Genomic DNA, 23,703 nt, shown 5'->3' on the forward strand with positions numbered 1-23,703 from the left:
TAGAGATATAACAATAGAAAGACTAAGCATTTAAGCAATCGGAAACCCTCTTTAAAAAGACCATATATTATTATTGACTCTAGAAATATAATATAAAAAGACTAAGCACTTAAAGAATTGAAAAATGCCCTTTAGAAATAATTATAATTTTTTATTTTAAACTATTAAGTATCGAACAAAAAATTCACTAACATCATCAAAAGGAGAAGACTACGTCAATAAGAACTATTATTTTCATTTGAACCGGTCATCGTGCCCATATGTATAGTTGTATGTTTGATTCAACCTAATGTGAAACATTGTTTTATGTGTTCCATCTCGTGTTTTTCTTTTAATTGAAAGATATTATGCTCACATATGAACCTCAATTTGACATCTATAACAACACTAACCAATCTTAATATATTATAATAAATGAACTTATAAAGTGTGTGTCATTGATAAATATTTTTTATTATTTATTTCTTAAAAATCTTAATCAATTTCTATATATTCAAGCCATACAATAATAGTATAAACGACTTTTATTATTTGAGTCATCAAGTTCCAAATCTACAAGTAAAACAAATTATAATCATGCCTAAATGTGTATGTCACGGGTAATCAACGTAGCTCCAAAGGAACCTTACAACTATGCCCACAATCTTATTATTCTAGTTTGACTTTGACCTGTGGGTTCCTTTCACGTAGTCGACCATCACCTTCGTCTTTCTCTTGGTAGCTTATAAATAGCGCCCACTGTCCGAATGCTGCCACTCCATAGCCGAAGATGGGCTCGCTTCTTATTCTATCCTCCATGTCCCTGGTAATCTTGCTTCTCATTTGGAGCTACTTCCAAAGGGTCCCGCTTGGAGATAACCCATCAACCAAGGCGAGTGTCTCTCTGCCCTCCCCTACTGCGAAGCTGTACATTGTGGATCTTGGAGAAAGACGATACGAAGATCCACAGCTTGTGATTGCTTCCCACCATGATATGTTGTCTGCCGTGCTGGGAAGGTATATATTCTCCGTCACAATTCGCCGCCCCTGCTATTCTCTAAGCTTTCCTTTGCGCGCTAAAAGTTGGTTGGTCGGTGAACTTTGTGTTGTTTCAGCAAGGAAAAGGCTCGCGATTCGATTGTTTACAGCTACAAACATTGTTTCTCGGGCTTTGCGGCCACGCTCACGCCATCTCAAGCACACCAAATTGCAGGTCCTTAGCATGCATTATCGTACCGAAAACAGGAAAAAACATGAATGAATCATAAGAGCTAGATAATAACTTTTAGTATTATGGGTAACCTTGAAATCGAGATCATGAAGGATCGATATCAAGCTTTCAAAAGCTTCTCTTATTGGCCATTGATATATGATCTATCGGTAGAGAAAAAAGGAAAGCACTAATCTGTATGATATGCATAGTTACAGTAATAATTCCATTTGTACTGTCGTTTTTGGTGTTAGAATTGGCGGAGGTGATCAGTGTCAGTCCAAGCCGCACTTTTCCTCTCCATACCACGCGAAGCTGGGACTACCTCGGCCTACGGTATAGCCATCAGCAACCCACAGGACTACTTGAGAAGGGCAAGGAAGGCGATGGGATCATCATCGGAGTTGTCGACACAGGCAATTAAGCCGCATCTGTTCACCACTGATCGCCTAATTATATGTCACCGAGCATGTCAATGGGAGTTTTTCTTACATAGGCATCTGGCCGGAATCGAGAAGCTTCAACGACGATGGTTATGGCCCCGTCCCATCCCGCTGGAAAGGAACGTGTGAAATAGGCGTAGAACACCCCATCAGATGCAACCGCAAGATCATCGGTGCAAGATACTACAGTAAAGACGCCGACCCGTCTGAGGTCGCGCGAGACTACGACTCCCCCCGTGACGCCAATGGCCATGGAACACACACCGCTTCCACCGCAGCAGGTTCTCTGGTAAGCGATGCAAGCTTCCACGGTCTCGGTGCCGGTACAGCAAGAGGAGGCGCTCCTCGTGCACGGCTAGCGATCTACAAGGTGTGCTGGGGATCAGGAAGATGCGGGGAAGCCGACGTACTACAAGCCATAGATGACGCGGTGGATGATGGAGTGGACATCTTGTCACTGTCAATCGGTGGGGATGGCTACCTTCCGGCTTCACTAGGCGCGGTAAGAAGTGGCATGACGGTGATCTTCTCCGGCGGCAATGACGGTCCCGTCACTCAAACATTAAATAACGACGTTCCATGCGTCATCACCGTGGCTGCCAGCACCATCGATCGATCTTTTCCGACCGTCATAACCCTCGGAGACAAACAAACTGTGGTGGTATGCTGCGCAGATGTGTTGCATGCTCAAATTAAGGCTTGGCAACTTGGTCAAGTCATTGTTAATTGGTTTGCTGACGAAAAGCCTGCTGCAGGGACAATCGCTGTTCTATGACACGGCGGATGTAGGATTCAAAGGCCTAGTAGTGCCTGCAAGGTAGATACTGTCAATCACAACTCTGTTTCTCCCCTTTATTTATGTTCAGATGTTAATTCCGTCGTCCATTGTAGTTGCTCTGCAGAGGACATACATTCCAGATATGTAGTAGGCAAGATTGTGCTGTGCGCTGACAGTGGGCCTGCTGGGAACTTCGACGACGTTTTGGGAATCCTGCAGGGAGCCAAAGCCGCCGGTGTGATCTTTGGACGATTCCCACGCAGCAACCTCCTACCTTGCGAACGCTTCATATGTGTCCTGGTAGACAAAGATGTACACGAGCAAATATGGATATATGGTGAAAAGACGACAAGGTTTGCTTCCTAGATTTCTATTCCCGTTAACGCGTTGCAGCTAATTAACCACGGGTGGGTTACCACTGGCAGTTCTCCGGTGGTGAAGGTGAGCCCAGCCTTAACCTCGGCCGGGATTCCAATCACGTCGCCCAGGGTGGCAGCTTTCTCCTCCAGGGGGCCGAGTGTATCTTATCCAGACCTGGTCAAGGTACGCCCACCCCGCATCCATGATCTCATTCTTGCATATATCTTCAGCTGGGACCAACAAAGAAACGTGCTAGCTTATTGTTGTTTACGTCCTTCGATCAGCCCGATATCACAGCTCCGGGAGTCAGTATCTTGGCCGCAGTGGAAGATTCTTATGAATTCATGTCCGGGACTTCAATGGCCTGTCCTCATGTATCTGGAGTTGCAGCTCTTCTCAAAGTAGTGCATCCGGAATGGTCTCCAGCTGCCATCAAATCAGCACTTGTCACCACCGGTGAGTAAATATCATCATGTTACTACTTCTACTCCATCCTTTAGTTATATGCTCATGTCCGATTGCCTCTGTTTGAAGCATACACGACCGATGCGTACGACTTCCCAGTAGAGGCAGAGGCGATTCCTCGGAAGCTGGCCGATGCTTTCGACTATGGCGGAGGTCACATCGATCCTAATAAAGCCGCAGATCCTGGACTTGTTTATGATATCCATCCGGATGATTACTGCAACTACTTCCCGTGCACAAACCGTGCCTTGAGTCTGCCCTCGGACGACATTCCCGGCCTCGGGACGTCCGGAGTGGATAACAAACGTATGTATGACCTGAACCTGCCCTCCATCTCCGTTCCCGACCTGAAGGAGACCCCTGTGACGGTCGGGAGGACCGTTACTAATGTGGGCGACAAGAAATCCAAGTACAAGGCAGTAGTGCGTTCTCCACCAGGTGTTAACATGGTTGTGGAGCCGTCCGTTCTGGAGTTCAAGGCTTCGAAGCAGAAGCTTCCCTTTAAGGTGACCTTCACGTCGCTTCACAAGGTGCAAGGAGGCTTCACTTTCGGAAGCTTGACTTGGGTGGATGATGGTGGGAACCATACCGTCAGGATTCCGATCGCGGTTCGAGTGATCATCGTAGATTCCTTTTCTGACACCTCCTAGAGTCCAAGTTATAAGCTCTGGCCTGAGCATTCGAGACATGAAGTAATAATGGAGCCGAGTTATATGTTGCTGTAGCAGTAAGTTCAATGTTAAGTTCTCTCGAGGAATAAAAGGATATCTGTTACGTTGTTCGTGCGTATGATGATGGTGTGTAAAAGTAATTCTATAGATTTTTATGTAAGAAGACGAAATCAGATCCAATCCTATAGATTTTTCTATAAAAATAATTTTCAGAAAATATTTATCTTATCATTCAATCAATAATCAATTCACCCATGTGATATTTAATACATTTAATAACTCTTTAAAGATTCATAATATATCAATCGAAATAACATATATATATATATATATATATATATATATATATATATATGTGTGTGTGTGTGTGTGTGTGTGTGTGTGTGTGTGTGTGTGTGTATCAATAGATTAATTATATAATTCAATTAGTAATCGTGACTCTGAAAATTTTAAAAATAATCAAATAAGCAAACCATAGCTCAGTAAACACTTTGACTCGTATGTTAATCAAAATTTATCATAAATAAATATTTTATTAAAAAAATAATTTTTTATTCATTTAATATATACTTTTGATGTATATCAATTCATAACCTAGCTAAAAATATTTTTAAAATATAAAATATAATTAAATGTATTTCATAATAAAAATAAAAATATAGCCAATGAGCGTAAATCATTATAGTACTATCATTAACTTTTCATAAATGAGCATAAATATAACTAAGGGTTTGTAAATATAAATAATTGTATACGTTTGAACATAATTCGTAGTAGTATCGATAACAACTGTCACATTATACCATCGTGATAAGTTTAGAATTATATTTAACATTGAATAAATAACATATATCTTCTTGTATCAAAACTAAACAAAACTAATTTTTAACAAATATCAATATATAATCCCCATTTGTAGAGTCCAATCATATATAGACAACTATTATTATAGTAATATATATATATATATATATATATATATATATATATATATATATATATATATAATTTTTTAAGAAATATTTTAATTTTTTGTATATTATTTAATTATCTAAAAATATAATGATTCACCCATCTATAATTCATAACACAAATCTAATTAATGAGATTACAAGAGAATTTAATAATATAGTTTTGTTAGACTTATCGAATCCATTTGGTATCAAAACAAAACCTCCAAAATTTCTCTTATTTTTCTTCATTTTCGTTTTCTCTTTTCTTTCTTGTCTCTCACTGTTCTTTCTTTTTTTATTTCCCTCCTCATCCTTCTCTTCTACTCCTCTGTTTCTTCTCTCTCACACCCCATCCTCGATTGCTTTTTTTCTCTCTCATCTTTCTTCCCTTCTTATCTATTTCTTCACCCTTTTTTTTCCCTTCTTTCTTCCCCGACTCTGTTCTCACCGAAGCCTCCCTGTCTTCTCTCTCTCCTTTCTTCTCCCTTTCTCTTTCTCTTTCTCTTCCTTCCCTCCTCCCTTTCACTCTTCTTTTCTTTTCTTTGTTTTTTTTCCTTCTCTTTTCTTCTTCTCCGATCCCCTCTCTGTTTCCCTCTCTCTCTCTCTCTCTCTCCCACACGCTCCCATTTCACCGCAGCCTCTGTTTTACTCGATCGAGAGAGAGAGAGCGAGAGGCGGTGGGAAGCTATGGGGTGTTCAACCACCGCTGCCGTGTTTTGCAATTTAAGGTCCTCAGAAAAAATAAGGGATTTACAAAAAGACTATCAAAGAAGGTGCTTATGCCGACATAATTGTGCATGCTCGCAGTGGCACTTCCATAAAATGCTTTATGGAGAATTCAGACAAATGTTTTAATGCAGCAGAGCAAATCTCCAACTAGATGTGTTCTATTATATCATGACAAAGGACCTTACGGGTCTGGAAACTCAGCATAGCAAAATCCCAGACTAGACATTCTATTATAGTAACTAAACTTCAGCTAACAATGATATATGCTAGTTTTTATAGTTTAAATAACAATATATATGCTAAACTTCAATTCAAAGGGAGAAATATAAATGAAGATCTTCGATACACAAGATCATCTCCACCATTAACTTTTATTTCCATAAGAACTATGTTAACTTATTAACGATATCACTTTGGTTTGACACAACTTAATCCACAAGCAAAAATCCTCAACCGTTTTGCGTCATGTCCTCAGTCTACAGAAATTGTTTAGCAGATATATCTTTAGTAGATATATCTTGCATGCAATAACAAATAACAGATCAACCAAGGAATCTCTAAACTAAGGATGCGATTTCAACCCTGCACTGGAGGTTTTCCTTTGAACAAAAAGATGCCTCATGAATGTTATGGGAACCCGACAGCATGACCTCAAAAGAATCCGGAAGATGAGAGTAAAACGGACTAGTTAATCCAAACAAATTCCCGAAACAGTATTCGACATTCAAATAATTAATACATATTACGATTTGTTGCACAACTAAATGCAATCATTCATTAAAGAAGAAAACTCCATCAATTATGAGAAAGGAAAAGCTCAAGGACATTTGAAAATTTTATTGCAGGTTAAAGGCAAAGGTTTCAATCTACTAAGCAAGGTTCCTTTGCCCTAGAGAATCCTCAAACTGACACTGAAATCTAAATTCTCCTTGTGATCACTGACAGAGCTTACCTCACAGAGATTTGGCTGCCGCAACAATACTCTCTGCTGTTATGCCAAACTCCTTGTATATTCTCCCAGCAGGAGCACTTGCTCCAAACCGGTCAATCCCGATCGCCTTGCCTTTGCTTCCGACATACTTCTCCCATCCAAGCGTGACCCCTGCTTCGATACTAATCCTTGCAGTGACAGCAGCAGGGAAGACACTCTCCTTGTATTCATCTGGTTGCTCATCAAACAACTCCCAGCAAACAAGAGATACCACACGTACTGTTTTCCCCTCCATCCTTAGCTCATCTGCGGCCTTCGCTGCAATCTCCAATTCTGAACCAGTGCCGATCAAAATCAGATCTGGTTTGTTACCAGTAGAATTATCAGAAATGGTATATCCTCCCTTCTCAACATCTTCAATTGATGTTCCTGGAAGTTGAGGAAGCTTCTGTCGTGAGAGAGCAAGGACTGACGGTCTCTTCCTGTTGAGCACCGCAACCTTGTAGGCCCCAGCAGTCTCGTTCCCATCAGCAGGCCTGAGCATCAGAATGTTGGGCATGGCTCGGAAGCTTATCAAATGCTCAATTGGCTGATGGGTAGGGCCATCTTCCCCAAGACCAATTGAATCATGTGTCATCACATAGATGACTCCTGCCTCAGACAAGGCCGAAATCCTCATGGCAGCTCTCATGTAGTCGGTGAAAACAAAGAAAGTAGCACAGTAAGGGAGAAGACCAGGGCTGTGAAGGGCAATGCCGTTGCAGATGGCACCCATCCCATGTTCCCTAACCCCGAAACGAACATTCCTCTCCTCAGGTGTGCCCTTTTGGAAGTTACCAAACATCTTCAACAATGTCATGTTGGAGGATGCGAGGTCTGCACTACCACCAAGAAGTCCAGGTAGTACTTTTGCAAGTGCATTTAGGTTCTGCTGCGATAAATTTCTAGTTGCATCCGCAGGACTTTCAGGAGTATATCTCTGGAAAAGAAGCAAAGAAGTTAATTTCCAGTATAATTCATCTCACAACGTAAATGTAACTATAATAACAGATATTGTAAGAAGAACGGAAGGTGAAGGGTCAATAGAGGTGATCACCGGAAGGGCTTTCTCCCATCCAGCGGGCAATTCTCCTGATATGATAGCTTTCAGCTCTGCAGCATCCTCCTTGTACTTCTCTTCATACTCCGCAAATCTGGCATTCCACTCAGCTTCAAGAGCAGCACCTTCAGGTGCATGGCGGCTCCAGTGACTGAAGCATAAAACCAGTGCATATATTCACATAACAGAAAAATATTATTTTTATTCGACAATTATAGTAGGAATCACATAGTTTCTGACCTCTTCACATCCTCAGGCACATAGAAAGGTTCATATGGCCATTCGAGACTTTGCCTAGTTGCATCAACTTCCTTGGCACCCAATGCACTTCCATGTACGCTGTATGTGTTTGCCTTGTTTGGTGATCCATATCCAATGGTCGTAGTTACCTGCAAGAATTCAGTATTTCGTCAAAGCTCTAACACTCCCAAAGCAAATGCAACCAGTTGACCATGTCCTTGGTGCCCAAAAAGCAATTCTGGAAACAAACCTTGATAAGAGTCGGTTTGTCTTTCACTGCCTTTGCTTCCTTAATGGCAGCACGAATATCATCATACCCGGTGTTTCCATTCTTCACCCAGATGGTATGCCATCCGAGAGCCTCAAAACGATCAATAACATCTTCTGTAAATGCAATCTCTGTGTCACCATCAATGGAGATGTGGTTGTCATCGTAAAAAGCGATAAGTTTCCCTAGACCCCAGTGCCCAGCAAGAGAACAAGCTTCGTTTGCGATGCCCTCCATTTGGCAACCATCCCCAAGCATCACATATCTACACCATCAAAATCAAGCTAGTCTTATGCACAAAATGCAGCACACAAATATAAGTAAGATAGAATTGGGTAATCGTGAAGAGAACTTACGTGTAATGGTCAATAATCTCATTGTCAGGCTTATTGAAACGGGCAGCTAGGTGTCGCTCAGCAAGAGCCAAACCAACAGCATTAGCAACACCTTGACCGAGCGGACCTGCAACATTTTGTGACAATTAATTGATATCTCAAACTCCCTAACAACCAACCATCAATAGAAAGCAAGAACAGGACATCTGGACAGAGCAAGCAATCAAATACGTGAATCATAAAATGATATAGAAACGAACCAGTAGTGACTTCAATTCCTGGTGTCTCGAAGTTCTCAGGATGACCAGGAGTTTTGCTTCCCCATTGACGGAATTGCTTCAAGTCTTCCATCTAAAATCAGATTACAATCATCGAAACTACTTCAGTCTGATACAAATCAAAGCATGACCACTGAAACCACTGAACACTGAGCTCTCATTCACATAATCAAGGTGATGAAATGCAAGATTTCAATTATATCTAGGAAGCTGCAACCCATGAAGTGGAGTGTACTAATATGAGTTTTCCACGACAGGCCATAGCTAAATAGATTGGTTAACATAGAGATGCCTGAATGAACCGTTCAAACGAGAAGTTCTCCCACTTTAGAAACTCTATAACTCCAACAAAACAAACATAGATATCCCCACGATTAAGAACAAAGAAAAAGTTAGATGGACCACCATATCTATCAAATTCTCTTCTTGTTAGGCTGAGAAATATGTCAAGAAGCAGAAGACTTCGCGATAGAATAGATCAAGAAATCTAAGATTTAGCCAAGCAAAAGCGACCAAACAGAACTTCTCATAAACCACGGATAAGATCAAAGTATATGGGTAAAAGAAGAAGAAGAACGATCCAAATCTCTGAAGATAAAGATGGCAAAAGTAAGATCACCATCAAGTTCCCAATATCCTTGGTAATATCATCGTCGAATCTGGAAATAACTCTCGGGACAGATCGGAGGCCGTACCTTGACGCTATCGTAGCCAGCAAGATGGAGCAGGGCGTAATGGAGCATGCATCCATGGCCGGCGGAGAGCACAAACCGGTCGCGGTTGAACCAGTAGGGGTTCTTGGGGTTGTAATTCATGACCTCGTCGTACAAGATGTGGCCCATGGGCGCGCACCCCATGGGGAGGCCCGGGTGGCCTGAGTTGGCCTTCTCGACGGCGTCGATGGCGAGAAACCGGATGGTGTTGACGGACTTCTCCACGAGGGCATCCGTGGCGGCGGCCTCGAGGGTCTCCACCGCAGCGGCCCTGGCGGGCGCAGCGCGGCGAGAGGAGCAGGGCTTGGGCCGTCGGCGAGAGGCGCACTGCTGGAAGCGGGGAGAGGACGTGAGTGACCAGGCGGCGTGGGATCTGAGGGCGGATCCGCCGGCCGGGAGGGCGACGCGGTCGGGGCGTGCGTTGGAAGATGAGCCATGGTCGTAGACGGCGAGGCCCACGAGGGCTCGGGCGGCGTTCACGGAGGAGGAAGCGGCCATGGGCTCTCAGTCTACTGCTACGTTTGTTTGATCCGCCTCTCTTCCCTCTCCCCCTGAGATTTGGTTCGGGTTAAGAAAGGCGTGAGTTGAAGAGAACAAAAGGGAAAAAGGCGAGGCTCGATCATAGCGCTGGCTGTGGGCCCATCTTGTCTCATTGACCAAAATTTCCTCTGTTTTATTTCTTTTAATTTCTAGTTGGTGGATTCCAAAGCAAATGCCTGTAATTAGTTCCTCCTCCCACCGCGTTGATGATGGAATGAGTAGGTTGGATGCGTGACTGGTGATCACAACAGTCTGATATCATAGGACAAGCGCCATTGTCACATTGCCAAACCCTTACCACCGTAATCTTCTTCTTTTAATGTTTTTCTTTATATTGGCTTCCCATAGAGTCGTAGACAATTACGTATTCACTTAGAATATGATGATCCATCGGAAAGGGACATGTAAAACAAGGCTGCGGTCTCGTATGAGTGCTGAGAAGCCAACTCGGCTTTATTAGATGTGGCTCACCTACCCACTTCCGATTCAGATTTGAGCATGAAAAGTCAAATTGATAGGCTCGACTTTGAAGATCGAGGCATTTAAATCATTTGGTTTTGGTCTCTCGTCTTACGACAAACAGACAAAATAGGCTTGGGTAGCTGATTGGGCCAAATCGAAATGCTCTACATTTGAATTGGGCTTCGCCCATCGATTGGCATGGGATTAAATTTAATTTAGGTGAGTCCATTACTTGGGCTCGGATGAATCTTCTTGCAAATTACACTTGACCAAGGCTTGCTCAATGGATTTAGCCAAGTCGAAGCTTCTTCTTCGCTTTCAAAAGGATCTCAGTTTATTTGATGTGTATTATATTTGTAATTGACTTTGATGTCGCAGAGAATAATCACTACCAATTTGGGGATTCGAAAGAGACGTCCGTGACCGGAATGATTTAAACGCCGACCTAATTCGGACGGACGGTGGAGCGAGTGGTAGATGCACGCATTACCACCACCATCTAACCCCATCATTGCGCTCCGGCACAGCCGTGTACGCGCCACTCGCTCGTAGTGCCGCTGTATAAAGAGTACGCATTTGCAGACCCCACCAACTGTTTGCGACAATGTCCCCGAGAGAAATAAAAGAGGCCCTCGTGTTGTGCGTCAGATGGCGCCCCATCAGTTCGGTCCGTGATCGAGGGCGGGGCTGCCTCTACCGATGCATCAAGTCTCCTGGGATTCAACCCCCGCGAGGTGGCCGAGCGTTCTTATATTTACAGCATGAGGCGAAGTATGGATGATAATAATCGTACAAGGGGAGCACCACTCCTGTCTTCCGCGGGGTTGGGCCCGAAAGCGATGTGCTCCCCCCCCCCGCCGAATTATTATCTCCCTCCGAGACGCCGGACTGGTTGGGTCGCGGATGATTTGTCGCCGTCCGCGTACCAAGGGGAGCGAGAGCACCGGACGCGAGCCTCTGCGATCGCCAAGTTTCACTTGTTAGGACTGCGACGGGACCCACACGGCGAGGTGATACGTACTCCTCTGCTCGCATGTCCTTCGGTTCTCCTGATACGATCGAGAACGGCGAAATTGGATTGGGGATGCGTTCGCAGGCAGGTGGGGACAGCCCTGACAGCCACACACACAGAGCTTCCAACCTGTCTGCCACTGTTCAACCCCCGCCACTTGATGGCGCGCTTTTCTACTCTCGTTCAGAACCGTTCATCACACTAGGTCCTTTAATCTCGACCGTCCTTCTGATTTGTCTGCTCCAATAGGAAGAGCGAGATGTTCGTATGCATCCCTCCGCACATTTTCTCGTCCTCGGAATTGGGCAACAAAAGCCAGCAGCTATTTAGAAGAGACCCCTCCCCCCTCCCTCTGTTCACCTCACCACCACTGAGAGCTGAGGCGTTTCTTTGTAGGCTCTTCTCCTACAATGTGTATTACAAGCTCCCGCTTCTTGCTCGTCACCCTTGTAGCCTTGGCGATTGCCTTGCCGCTAGGCGTCGCGGCATGGCGCCCGTGGCCGCACCACTTCCTTGGCAACGCCACAGCCAACACCATGAGCGTCGGTGGCGGTGGGAGCGGAACGACCGCCGCCGCCGCCGCTGCGGGAATCGGGGCGTCGAAGAAGTACGAGGGGTCGTCGGAATTCGTGAAGCTGCGTTACCACATGGGCCCCGTGCTCGCCGCCAACATCACCGTCCACCCCATCTGGTACGGAGCGTGGGCGCCCGCCCAGAAGCACATCCTCCGCGCCTTCCTTCGCTCCATATCCGCCCCTTCCGCCCCCCACCCCTCCGTCGCTGCCTGGTGGCGCACCGTCCGGTTGTACACCGACCAGACCGGTGCCAACGTCTCCGCCACAGTGTTCCTCGGTGCCGAGCGGTCCGATCGCCGCTACTCCCACGGCCGCGCCCTCTCCCGCCTCGCTATCCAGTCCGTCATCCGCGACGCCGTGAACTCCCCCCGCCGTCCCCTCCCCGTCAACCCCCGGGGTGGCCTCTACCTCGTCCTCACCTCCTCGGACGTCGCCGTCCAAGACTTCTGCGTCCAGGTTTGCGGTTTCCACTACTTCACCTTCCCGGCCATCGTTGGCTACACCCTCCCCTACGCCTGGATCGGCAACTCCGCCACCCAGTGCCCCGGGATCTGTGCCTACCCTTTCGCCGTGCCGCCATTCGCCCTCGGGCCGCGGACGGCAGACCGCCCGCCCAACGGCGACGTCGGGGTCGACGGCATGGTCAGCGTGGTGGCCCACGAGCTAGCGGAGATGGCGTCCAACCCCCTGATCAACGCGTGGTACGCCGGGGAGGACCCCTGCTTCCCCACCGAGATCGCTGACCTCTGCGAGGGCATCTACGGCACCGGCGGGGGCGGGGCCTACACGGGGCAGATGCTGCTCGACGGCCACAGCGGCGCCACCTACAACATGAACGGGCTGGGCGGCCGCAAGTTTTTGGTGCAGTGGATTTGGAATCCCTACTTGAGCTACTGTAGCGGACCCAACGCACTCGATCACTAGCCGTCTTATTCCACTCTTCATTAATATTTAGCAGCAGCAGTAGCCAGCCATCACGCACTAAAAGAAGAGAGAACAGAAAACCAGTGAAAGAAGATCTCTTGTTTCTTGTTTGTGTGCATGATGTCTGAGGCTGCTTCAAGGCCCTCTACTTATCTATCTAGCTAAATAAGAAGAGAGGGTAGGGCTGAAGAGGAAGAAGAAGTAAGCTAGTAGTTCTTGTGAAGTGTGTGTACAGAGAGAGAGAGAGAGAGAGAGGTGGGAGCGCGGCAGGCCCACGCTCTTGATGTTGCTGTTGGTGATTATAATGTCTTGGGGTTTAGTGATTGCTTCTGTGCTTTTCCTTCTCCTTACGCCAGCCATTCCTTCTTCCCCTCTCCAAACTTTTTTGCTGCTTTCAATATGGTCTGCATTCAGGTCACAAGAACATGTAGCAGGAGGTACTGTTGTAGTCCGGAGATGGAGAGGGAGAAGAAGAAGTGGTCCACTAGCTGGCGCTGCCGATCGATGATTAGGTTTGCTTCTGGGGCATGTGAAAAGACCGTGGGACGTCGATCCTTGTCCAAAGGCGTTATCTTTCCGGATCGGGACAGCAATCGATTTAGGCCCGAACTAGTTGGAGCAACAGGAGGGATTCAGAACAATGTCGCATTTGCTGAGCGATTCTGAACATGAACTCCAATAATCACAATAATCCAAGAGCATGAGTGCGGAGTAGGTCCATCACTCGTTGAATCATTCGATTGTCCAACTTGCAAGAAGAGAGTTATTGGAGCAGTGCCCCACCTTCTTCCCAGGAACGAGAAGACAGCATGGATCTCTGCAGTCCTCATATTTCGACTGCTTGCCGATACGAATTCGAGATGATTGCAGAAAAGCTACCATGCCGAAGCACAATACTTCCCTGTGTCAGACACTGGATTCGGACAAGAACGATCGTCCGTGACACCAGTGACTCCACCTTGGAGTGGAATGGCCTTCGATGGGGAAGCTGCGGTGCAGTGTTCATATCCGCCAGATGCGGAGCCTATAACAAGAGTAGCTTGTGAGAGAGGTGCTAGACTATTAGCAAAGCTCCTCTTTTTCTAGGGAATCATGCCATCATTTAGGTGATAACACCGGTCAATGGTCGGGTCTGCGAGTTTTCAAGCCCCGAGTCTTTGTTGGGGACCAATCAACCATTGAAGCATCTAAAAATGAGCTCCACTGCAGTAGCTTTTGGAACGAATAGAATGAGGCCATTGTTCTGTGCCACTGCTGGGGGGTGCAATCATGTGCAGTGGAGATGTACACTTTTGTCAATGAGGCCGGCCATATGCTCATTGAGAACGGAGACCACAAAGTAATAAATAGTTAGAAGAAACAATTGGCAGACAAACACTACTGGTAATTGGGGTTTGAGACTGGTGGTCGGTTTACAATTACCCAGATATAAAGAGATCCTGTTTTGACTAGTGAGTACAAAGCCAATAATTATTCTCAGAAACAGCTTCTTCAGACTTTATGTTCGTATATGAATTGATTTTTATTGAATTTTGAGTTCATTTGTCTAGATTGCAGTGTTTTGGTGGGGGTGCCAAATACATAATTGACACCGTAAGTCTTCCATATATATGAGTGAGAAGAGGGCGCAAGTATTGCTCTGGTGAACACTGTATTAAAAGAAGCAATCTAAGATAAATCTATAGAACAGCATCCTGGATGAGAAGATACGGTTCCAAATCAAAAGCCTGAGTTGTCGCTATCCGCTTTCAAAACACAGTTGAGGCAGCAGCTTTGTGCTACTTACAGGGACTCTGCTAATCCATCTGCGGCTCATCCACCGTTCGGAATTCGACTGTTGCTGCTAAAAGCATGGAGCAGAACTATGATTACTCCCCGAAATCTCTGCTTGTGTTGTGCATCAGAAAGCTCGTACTGGTTGTTAGTTCTTGGCTTAGTGACAAATCTTGATCTTTGGAGTAGTTTCCATCGGTTCAGTGTGGAATAGTTGGTTTCGATTTTATCAAATTAAAAAAAAAAATTTAACAGGTTTAAAATCAAATCAAAATCATTAATTTAAAAATCAATATGTTCCTAAATATTTCTTATTCATTGGTATGCTTATAAATATAGGCAACCAACCACAAACGTATATAATCATATAATATTAAGTTTAACACCCATTTATGAAGATCTTATAAGCTGATCAAAACCAAGATAGGATTTACAAAGTCTAGCTATTATACCATTGCTCTCTGTACAGCTTTCCTCTATCCTGCCCATGGTTTTCAAGCATGAGACAAAAGAAAAGTCTGCAGTCACAAGACTCCATTCCATGCTTGTCTGGTCTACCAACTCTCTCTCATTTCCCTTGTAGCCCAAATCGAACATGATTAGCCATTTGTTTCAAGATTCTTTAACAAAATGTGGCCCCAAAAAAAGAAGCTAAAGTCAACTGCCTTCTGCTGGAGATTAAATAAAACTTAGAATTAGGTAAGGTGTTTATACCGCAACGATTGAGTTTTTTTATTTATTAGTAGTAGAATTTGTGCATGGAAATCCCCCAGAATAATAATAATAATAATAATAATTTTTAATTCTTATAGAATCATGTTACACAATAGGAAAATGGATAGAAGAAATCATCATCTTATTGGGGGAGAAAAAAATATTTAAAACTAAAAAATTCTTCATAAATTAATAATTAAAATAGTATATTAAAAATTATTTAACATGGGTCGATAACCCTTATCTACATCAATATAAATAAATAATTTTTTAATATATGAGATCAATTACAAAACCCATGAGTTATCCTATGATTTTTTTCAAAGAATTTTTATCTTTTCTCTCGTATAAATTCTAAATAGAAGGATTCCTAAATATATTTTCTCTCACCAATAATTTTTTATTCTTATAAAAATATTATAGGATGATGACATCCTACCTAAGAAGGTTTCTAAGCACAATAGAAAAACGGACAGAAGAAATTGCGATCTTATCCGATGGGAGAAAAAAAAATAAAAAAATCCACCATAAATTAATAATTAAAATAGTATATTAAAAATTATTTAACGTGGGTTAACAACCATTGTTTACATCCACAAAGTAAATTAAAAATTTTAATATATGAGATCAATTATAAGATATTTGAGTTATACCACTTAAACATAATTTTTTTTGTACACCTCTCTAATAAATTCAAAGAATTTATATCTTTTCTTTCGTATCTCTAAAAATTCTAAATAGCACTCTTTCTAGACATCCTAAACCTAAGAGAACCGATAATATTCTTCATATCTTATCTACCCTCCTCCCTATCAAAACTAAAAATATATGATATATTTATAAAATAATTAAATCATAATTATTAGGGTTTTTTTTTCACAAGAACTTATTTTTAAACTCATACTTTTTATTCTATGATATTAAATTTGATAATCTTAAAATACTTATAAATCTTAATAATCACTCTAAGTAAGTATTTTATCCACTTTCGTAACTCTAAAGAGAATTTTTTTTGCTCCACACTCATTTCATTGTTCATTGATTATTCTTATTGAATCTTTGACCATTAGATCTTTTAGGCTTTCATATCACTTATTTGAAAGAGAGGAGAACATTTTAAAATAAAAAAATCCATAAGAAATTAACAATCAAAATAACATACTAAAAATCATCCTAAAATTTAATATGATTTGACAACTCACGTCTATATTTACGAAGAAAACTAAACTTTTTAATATATAAGATCAATTACAAAATCTTTAAGTTTTCATCGATACCAGTTCCCTGACATACATATCACGTAAATCCGAAAAATTTATTTATTTTTTTCACCATCTCTAGACATTATACACAAAAACCTAAAAGTACGTTAGAGATAAGTTGGCACTAAGAGGAGGAGCGAATTAGTGTAGCGAATAAAAATGTTGGTTTCGGATAATCTTTTCATACGATAAAACCGAACTCGGAAATGCTTAACTTTGAAAGTGAAGTAAAAACATATTGAAGGCAGTTTGTAGTTAATGTAAATTGCAGGAAGGAAATGTAAACCAAATAACATGCCAATTTTATAGTGGTTCGGTCGTCGTGACCTACATCCACTCCGTTGATTCTTCTTCCGTCGAGGTCATCGGCATCCACTATCGATCTTCCTTTAATATGCGAAGATCATCCTCCTTCTTACACCCCTCTTTTCCTTTTATCGGGTTTAGGAGACAACCCTTACAAGCACTTACTCCTCTCTCAAACTATTCTAACACTTAGACTAGAGGAGGATTCTCACAAGAGATTTTTATAGTGTGTTTCCCTTTTTAAATGTTCTATGCTTGTGTGTATTAACCAGGGATGAGAGAGGTATTTATAGGCTTCAAGTTGATTCAAACTTGGAGCCTAAAAATGTCTCATCCTAGGTTTCCTAGGTACTAGCGGTACCACTATCGTTCTTGGGCGGTATTATCGTCGCAAGATCTGGTATTGGATGGTACCACCGTCAAACAAGGGCGGTGCCACCGCTGGCAACATTGTTACTAGCGGTACCACTACCCAACCTGGGTGGTACGGGTGATGTTCCCCAAGCGGTGCCGTCATCGGCTAAGGTTTCAGCACCCTGGTTGGGTCTTGAATCTAGCCTAAACTAGTCCAACTTCGGGCCTAGTTGGTCCCTAACAGAGTTGATGGGATTACCTCCCAATCTCAACTCTAATTGTATGCTAACTACAATTCCTAAGACATTCTAAGCAAGATAAATCCGATTTCTTCCGGTGAGCTTCCGGTGAACTTTTGATGATCTCTCGGTAATATTTCGGTGGACTTCCGGCAAGCTTCTGGGCTTCACGATGATCTTCTTGGCGAGTTCCAACGAGCTTCTTTGGCAAGCTCCCGGACTTCTTGGTTGGTTTCGATAGAACTTCCGACGAACGTCCAAACTTTCGATGAACTCACGAACTCCCAACAAAATTGCATTCTTGACTCTGGGACTTCATTTTGCTTTATGTCTTGCTATCGTAGTTAATCATCCACACACAAAAATACACTTCGATCTAAACAATTATTACTAAGCATAAATCATGTTATCCAATATGTCATTGGTCCATCAACGCTTTGTCCGATTCTTCGGCGCATCGTTCTCTTTTGCGACCTATTGCCCAATCGACCAGTTGACCTCTACAACTCCGATATCCTTGGCTCAATATCCGCTCTTCTTGGCCCGAAACCTTTTGTCGATACGTCGACCGATCCTCTGACCCGACGTCCAATCTTCTGATACATTTTTCTCCAACCTAACATAATTCTTCCTGTTTTAATTGTCTCTCCAAGCATCCTATGTCACTCAAAACGCAGATTAAATCATAAACACTTATCAATTGGTTTGGTTATCAAAATCCGAGATTCAATACCTAAAATATTTATCTTGTTTTATCCCATCAAAATCTAGAGACACACGATATATTTATAAAAGAATTAAATATAAATTACTAAGTTTTATTAGGATTTCTTTTTCCACGTTCGTATAAGAAATTTCAAAATACTTATAAATCTCAACACTAACATAACAAGCTTAAATGCTTATAGATAATCACCAACTATCCTTATTATAGCTAACTAGACGTTTAATTAATTCTCGACAAAAGTCTTTGAAATATAATAGTAAATACCTATTTATAGATAATCATACTTAAATACTTATGATGGAAGTACAGACGAGGACTTAGAGCTTTTGAGAGAGACATCGGAGCTGCAGTCTCCTACCTCCTCTGCGACTTGAAGTAGTCATCTAATTTTCAAACGACTTGTATTCCTTTTCTTCGTCTCTTTCGCACGACTAAACGTAATGTGCGATGGATCTTATAAACGAGTGGAGCTGTGAAACTTGATGTGATTGAATTAGTCATACATTGCTATCCAGAACACTTTTTCTAATCCCACTTTCCAACATTTCAAACTGCAAATTGATGATGAAAGCATCATATAAGTTTATGATCTTATGACTCAGGCAACTCAGTTTCGTTGTCCGAAGCGTCGATCCTTGAATTAGTCCATGGTGGCAGGTGAGAAAATGGGATGTTTTGTATTCATCTTTCGAGTTGGTAAACCTTCTGCCATGGGCCATTACGTGCTTATAAGGAGAGCCATGATCTGAGCTCTCTCCTCCATTACCAAACTAAGATGGCTTCCCAGCATTTCCTATCCTCCATATGTCTCCTCCTTCTCATCACGTTGAACTCCTTCCCATTGGAGGCATTTGCAGATAAACCATCAACGAAGGTGGAAGTCCATTTGCTCTGATATTGTTGGTCGATTACTCGCTAAATTCGAGTAAACGTGTCTTTATTTTTCAGCTGTATATTGTGTACCTCGGAGAGAGACGACATGAAGATCCAGACCTTGTGACTGCGTCGCACCATGATTTGTTGTCTTCACTTCTGGGGAGGTACATCTGCATGACTGATCACTTCTCTTTCCTCTTTTCTTCCTTATGCTTACGAAGTACTGGAATTGGTGTTTCAGCATGGAGGAAGCTATGAATTCTATTGTCTACAGCTATAGACATGGCTTCTCGGGTTTTGCGGCCATGCTCACAGAATCTCTAGCAGACCAAATCGCAGGTTTTTAACCAATCATTCTACGTGTTTTTCTTTATATGTATTTTATTTTATGATAACAAAAACGATCAAAGAAAAGATGGAGAGATATGATGGTATTCTTGTGAGTGCACCTCAGTTGCATGAGTGGATTTTTACTTGCAACTTTCTTTTTCTTTTTTCTTTTGTCTATGCACTTCATAATAGAAAGAGAGATTTAGTCAAAAAAAAAAAAGGACTGTATTGCTTACCATTTTTTTAATTAAAAAATGGGATAATTTACTTAGAAAAACCCTCTGCGGATTAGTTTTTTTATCAAATAGTGTCCCTCTACGAAGAATTTACCAAGTGGTGTTCCTTTTTACGACGATTGATAAGTATGTCTTCATTTGATTTTTGATGAGTTTGAGTATCAACCTCAACACAAACCGAATTACTATACCATTTTCTTTTTTTTTTCTTCCCTCTCTTCTATGTTGATAGAAAAGGATATGACGGAGGAGGAGAATATGAAAGAAATGAAAGATGAAAGATGCTAAAGAGATGAAGGAGGAAGAGTGACGTTGAGACGGAAAAGATATAATATAAAATAAATTAAGATAATTCTTCTTCTTTTGACTTGCATATTAAATATTTTAACCATCGCCTATCCTAATCAATGATCACAAGTTACAGATCACATTGAGAAAAAAAAAACATTGATGATACTTTGAGATTTAGTTGCTTACATAGGTGATGAGTTGACTTGAACTCGTTGACTCTGGTTTGGAACTAAATATCTTAAGACTCGATGGCTTGAACGATTACTATTATTTATTATTATAATCGCATTCTCTAATACAACCATCTCATTCACTAATCCAAACTGGTTTAGTAGACCGGTTCAAGAAAGCCCTTCTCTCTAGTAAAAAGGTTAATTAGCAAGGAGTTTTCTAGGTAAATTTCCCTAACAAAGATGAACACGTCATATCTCCTTTGTTGTTTTAATCTTTTAAATAGGTAATTCAATCGAGATCATAATGATAATAAAGATAATATGCCGCAATTTTCATGTCAGAATTGCCGGAAGTGATCAGTGTCAAGCCAAGCCGCAGCGTTCCCATACATACTACGCGAAGCTGGGAATTCCTCGGCCTGAATTATAACCAACACCAACCCACAGGCCTCCTTCGGCAAAGCAACTTCGGAGATGGAGTCATCATTGGTTTTGTAGACACAGGTAAGCATCGGCCATCGAGTAATGTAATGTCGACGAGCTTGCTAATTTCACATCGTCATGCAATATTTCAACGACGACGCAGGCATTTGGCCGGAATCCAGAAGCTTCGACGACCATGGTTATGGCCCCGTGCCATCTCGTTGGAAAGGAATATGCCAAACAGGCGAACTGTTCAGCATCCACAGCTGCAACCGCAAGATCATCGGCGCAAGATGGTATGCCGGAGGCATCGACCCTTCGCTGCTGGCGGGAGAGTACAAGTCTCCCCGAGACTCCCAAGGCCACGGGACGCACACGGCTTCCACCGCAGCAGGCTCGTTCGTGAGTAATGTGAGTTTCCACGGTCTGGGTTCCGGCACCGCGAGAGGAGGAGCTCCTCGTGCTCGGCTAGCAATCTACAAGGCGTGCTGGGTCGGTGTAGGGTGTCTCGACGCCACTGTGCTGAAGGCGATAGATGACGCTATACATGATGGTGTGGACATCTTGTCACTGTCCCTCGGTGGGCAGCTTAACCCATACTATGCTTCTATACACGCGGCAGCAAAGGGGATACCGGTGGTCTTCGCCGGCGGCAACGATGGCCCCGTCCCTCAGACCATTGCTAATGACCTCCCGTGGGTGATCACCGTCGCAGCCAGCAGCATCGATCGCTCTTTTCCTACCGCCCTAACCTTCGGAGACAATCAAGCTTCGGTAGCATGAGTTTCATCTTTACTACTACTGATCAACTCGAAAATTTCGCATCTACTCGTGATCAATTGCTGACTAAATTCTGTTGCAGGGACAATCTTTGTTCTACGGATCTAAGCATGACGGATCCATAGAGCTGATGGATGGTGGGAGGTAACTAGTGTGCTTTGTCTTTTGGTTAGGATATCAGAAAAGGACAGATATTAACCTATACTCCGTCCATTGTAGTTGCTCGGCGGAGTCCATAAACTGCACGAATGTAGCAGGAAAGATTGTATTGTGCGATGATGGCGAGCCTCCTGCCCGCGCTGTCGCTGCCGATGGCTACCTCCAGGACGTGGCAAAGAGGCTGAACGAAGCCAAAGCAGCGGGTGTTATCGTCGCACGACCCCCACTCGGCCTCCTCTCAACTTGCCAAGTTTTGTGTGTCAATGTAGATAGAGGAAGACGCGCGAGAATATTGGCATACGTGGCGAGCTCCAGGTTTGCTAGCTTCTCTCTCGTCTTGGATATTCTCCAACGCCGGGAAGCCAATGTTCCAATCTAACGTCAGTTGATTTGGCAGTTCCCCAGTGGTGAGGGTGAGCCCGGCATCCAACATTTTGGGGAGCGAAGTGATGGCGCCCAGGGTGGCAGCTTTCTCCTCCAGAGGGCCGAGCGTACTGTTCCCCGAGCTAATTAAGGTGTCATCATCTTCCTTCACCGAAAAATAACAGTCTTGTTTCTCTTCACTGGCTTGACGTTTACCTTCTGGCCAGCCTGACATCACAGCTCCGGGAGCTACTATATTGGCAGCGGTGAGAGATTCGTACGAATTCCTGTCCGGTACTTCAATGGCTTGTCCTCATGTATCTGGAGTTGCAGCTCTTCTCAAAGCAGTGCATCCCCATTGGTCTCCTGCTGCTATCAAATCCGCACTCGTAACAACTGGTGAGTAATCTGCTACGTGCATGCAACTCTTTGCCCGCTCATGATCGTTCGCTGACGTGACATATGAACGCCTGTGTTTAAAGCTCGCACAACTACGGCGAACGGCTTCCCAATAGAAGCAAACGGCGGTGTGCGGAAGCTGGCCGATCCTTTCGACTTCGGCGGAGGTCAAATCGATCCCAACAGAGCCTCAGATCCTGGGCTTATTTACGATGTCGATCCTAAAGATTACTTCAAGTACTTCCACTGCAGCGATGACGCATTGGGCTCTTGTGACTTGGTGGACCACCATCTGTATCACCTGAATCTGCCCTCCATCTCCATTCCCGACCTGAAGACCTGCGTGACGGTGTTCAGAACCGTCACCAATGTGGGCGACACGAATTCCACGTACATGGCGGTGGTGCAGTCTCCTTCAGGCGTTAAAGTGACCGTCGAGCCTTCTCTTCTCCAGTTTAACTGTACCCAGAAGGTGCACACCTTTATGGTCAAGTTCACATCGCTTCAGATGGTGCAAGGGGGCTTCACGTTCGGAAGCTTGACGTGGGTTGATGGTGGGAAGCACTCGGTAAGAATTCCTCTTGCAGTTCGGGTGATCGTTCGAGATGAGTTCTCAGATACCTCCTAAGATATGTCTTTGGATTGGATGCCTTTTAAGGCACGTAAGATTGTGATAGTATGGAGCCCAGTTATGTCTTGTCGTGTCAAGCAGCTTGTGCACCTCTTTCTACCTTCAAAATAAACGTGTACTTAGATGCATGAGGAATAAAAGCAAATCCATCCTATTTATGTCCATCGACGGCATGGTCAGCGTGGTGGCCCACGACCGCCCCATATATTATTTTTTAGGTCAAATAAAAAATAATATATAGTATATAAGAACGGATCCGAATATTTTAAAATTTTAATGAAAGCTTTGAATTTTACCCACATAAATAGTTTACGATTTTTTTTTATTTTTCTTCATATTTTTTTTTATTTTCATCAAAACATGATATATTTATGTAATTTTTTTTTATATTTGATATTTTAAATAGTTGGACAACTTATTATAGGAGTTTGGTTTAAAAAAAATCAATTTTTAATATACGATATACTATCTTTTAAGATCAAACTAAAAATAATGTATCGCATATAAAGACTAGTCCGAATGCTCTAAAACTTTTATGAAAGTTTTGAATTATACTTATATAGACATGTATCGCTTTTGTGATTTATTTATAATATAAACAGTTTTATGATTTTTTTTTATTTTTCCATATATTATTTTTATTTTTACTAAAATATGTTATATCCATGTAATATTATTCTTCACGAGCTGTTCTTAATATGA

The 23,703-nt window shown here is 42.9% G+C and overlaps 4 protein-coding genes across 4 annotated transcripts; 3 read left to right on the forward strand and 1 right to left on the reverse strand.

Annotated features, from left to right (window-relative positions):
• Nucleotides 1-770: 770 nt before the first annotated feature.
• LOC135633587 (subtilisin-like protease SBT3.5) lies at nucleotides 771-4,024 on the forward strand. The gene is made up of 9 exons (XM_065143219.1): nucleotides 771-996; nucleotides 1,095-1,192; nucleotides 1,444-1,605; nucleotides 1,686-2,293; nucleotides 2,388-2,449; nucleotides 2,524-2,763; nucleotides 2,836-2,953; nucleotides 3,055-3,226; nucleotides 3,305-4,024. The coding sequence occupies exons 1-9, from the start codon at nucleotides 797-799 to the stop codon at nucleotides 3,883-3,885; spliced, it is 2,241 nt and encodes a 746-aa protein (XP_064999291.1). The 5' UTR covers nucleotides 771-796; the 3' UTR covers nucleotides 3,886-4,024.
• Nucleotides 4,025-6,257: 2,233 nt separating this feature from the next.
• LOC135633999 (transketolase, chloroplastic-like) lies at nucleotides 6,258-10,036 on the reverse strand. Its single transcript, XM_065144100.1, has 7 exons — nucleotides 9,435-10,036; nucleotides 8,722-8,812; nucleotides 8,483-8,588; nucleotides 8,109-8,391; nucleotides 7,859-8,007; nucleotides 7,616-7,769; nucleotides 6,258-7,498 (listed from the first exon to the last, which is right to left on the reverse strand). The coding sequence occupies exons 1-7, from the start codon at nucleotides 9,948-9,950 to the stop codon at nucleotides 6,542-6,544; spliced, it is 2,256 nt and encodes a 751-aa protein (XP_065000172.1). The 5' UTR covers nucleotides 9,951-10,036; the 3' UTR covers nucleotides 6,258-6,541.
• A 1,756-nt stretch (nucleotides 10,037-11,792) lies between these two features.
• On the forward strand, nucleotides 11,793-13,288 carry LOC135633266 (protein EXORDIUM-like 3). Its single transcript, XM_065142552.1, has one exon. The coding sequence runs from the start codon at nucleotides 11,877-11,879 to the stop codon at nucleotides 12,963-12,965; it is 1,089 nt and encodes a 362-aa protein (XP_064998624.1). The 5' UTR covers nucleotides 11,793-11,876; the 3' UTR covers nucleotides 12,966-13,288.
• A 5,769-nt stretch (nucleotides 13,289-19,057) lies between these two features.
• On the forward strand, nucleotides 19,058-23,172 carry LOC135633340 (subtilisin-like protease SBT3.5). Its single transcript, XM_065142694.1, has 10 exons — nucleotides 19,058-19,214; nucleotides 19,289-19,380; nucleotides 19,458-19,555; nucleotides 20,589-20,750; nucleotides 20,833-21,443; nucleotides 21,532-21,593; nucleotides 21,669-21,923; nucleotides 22,006-22,123; nucleotides 22,199-22,370; nucleotides 22,454-23,172. The coding sequence occupies exons 1-10, from the start codon at nucleotides 19,116-19,118 to the stop codon at nucleotides 22,996-22,998; spliced, it is 2,214 nt and encodes a 737-aa protein (XP_064998766.1). The 5' UTR covers nucleotides 19,058-19,115; the 3' UTR covers nucleotides 22,999-23,172.
• The last annotated feature ends 531 nt before the right edge of the window (nucleotides 23,173-23,703 follow it).

This window comes from Musa acuminata, chromosome BXJ3-3, assembly GCF_036884655.1.
Source record: "Musa acuminata AAA Group cultivar baxijiao chromosome BXJ3-3, Cavendish_Baxijiao_AAA, whole genome shotgun sequence".
Taxonomy (NCBI): Eukaryota; Viridiplantae; Streptophyta; class Magnoliopsida; order Zingiberales; family Musaceae; genus Musa; species Musa acuminata.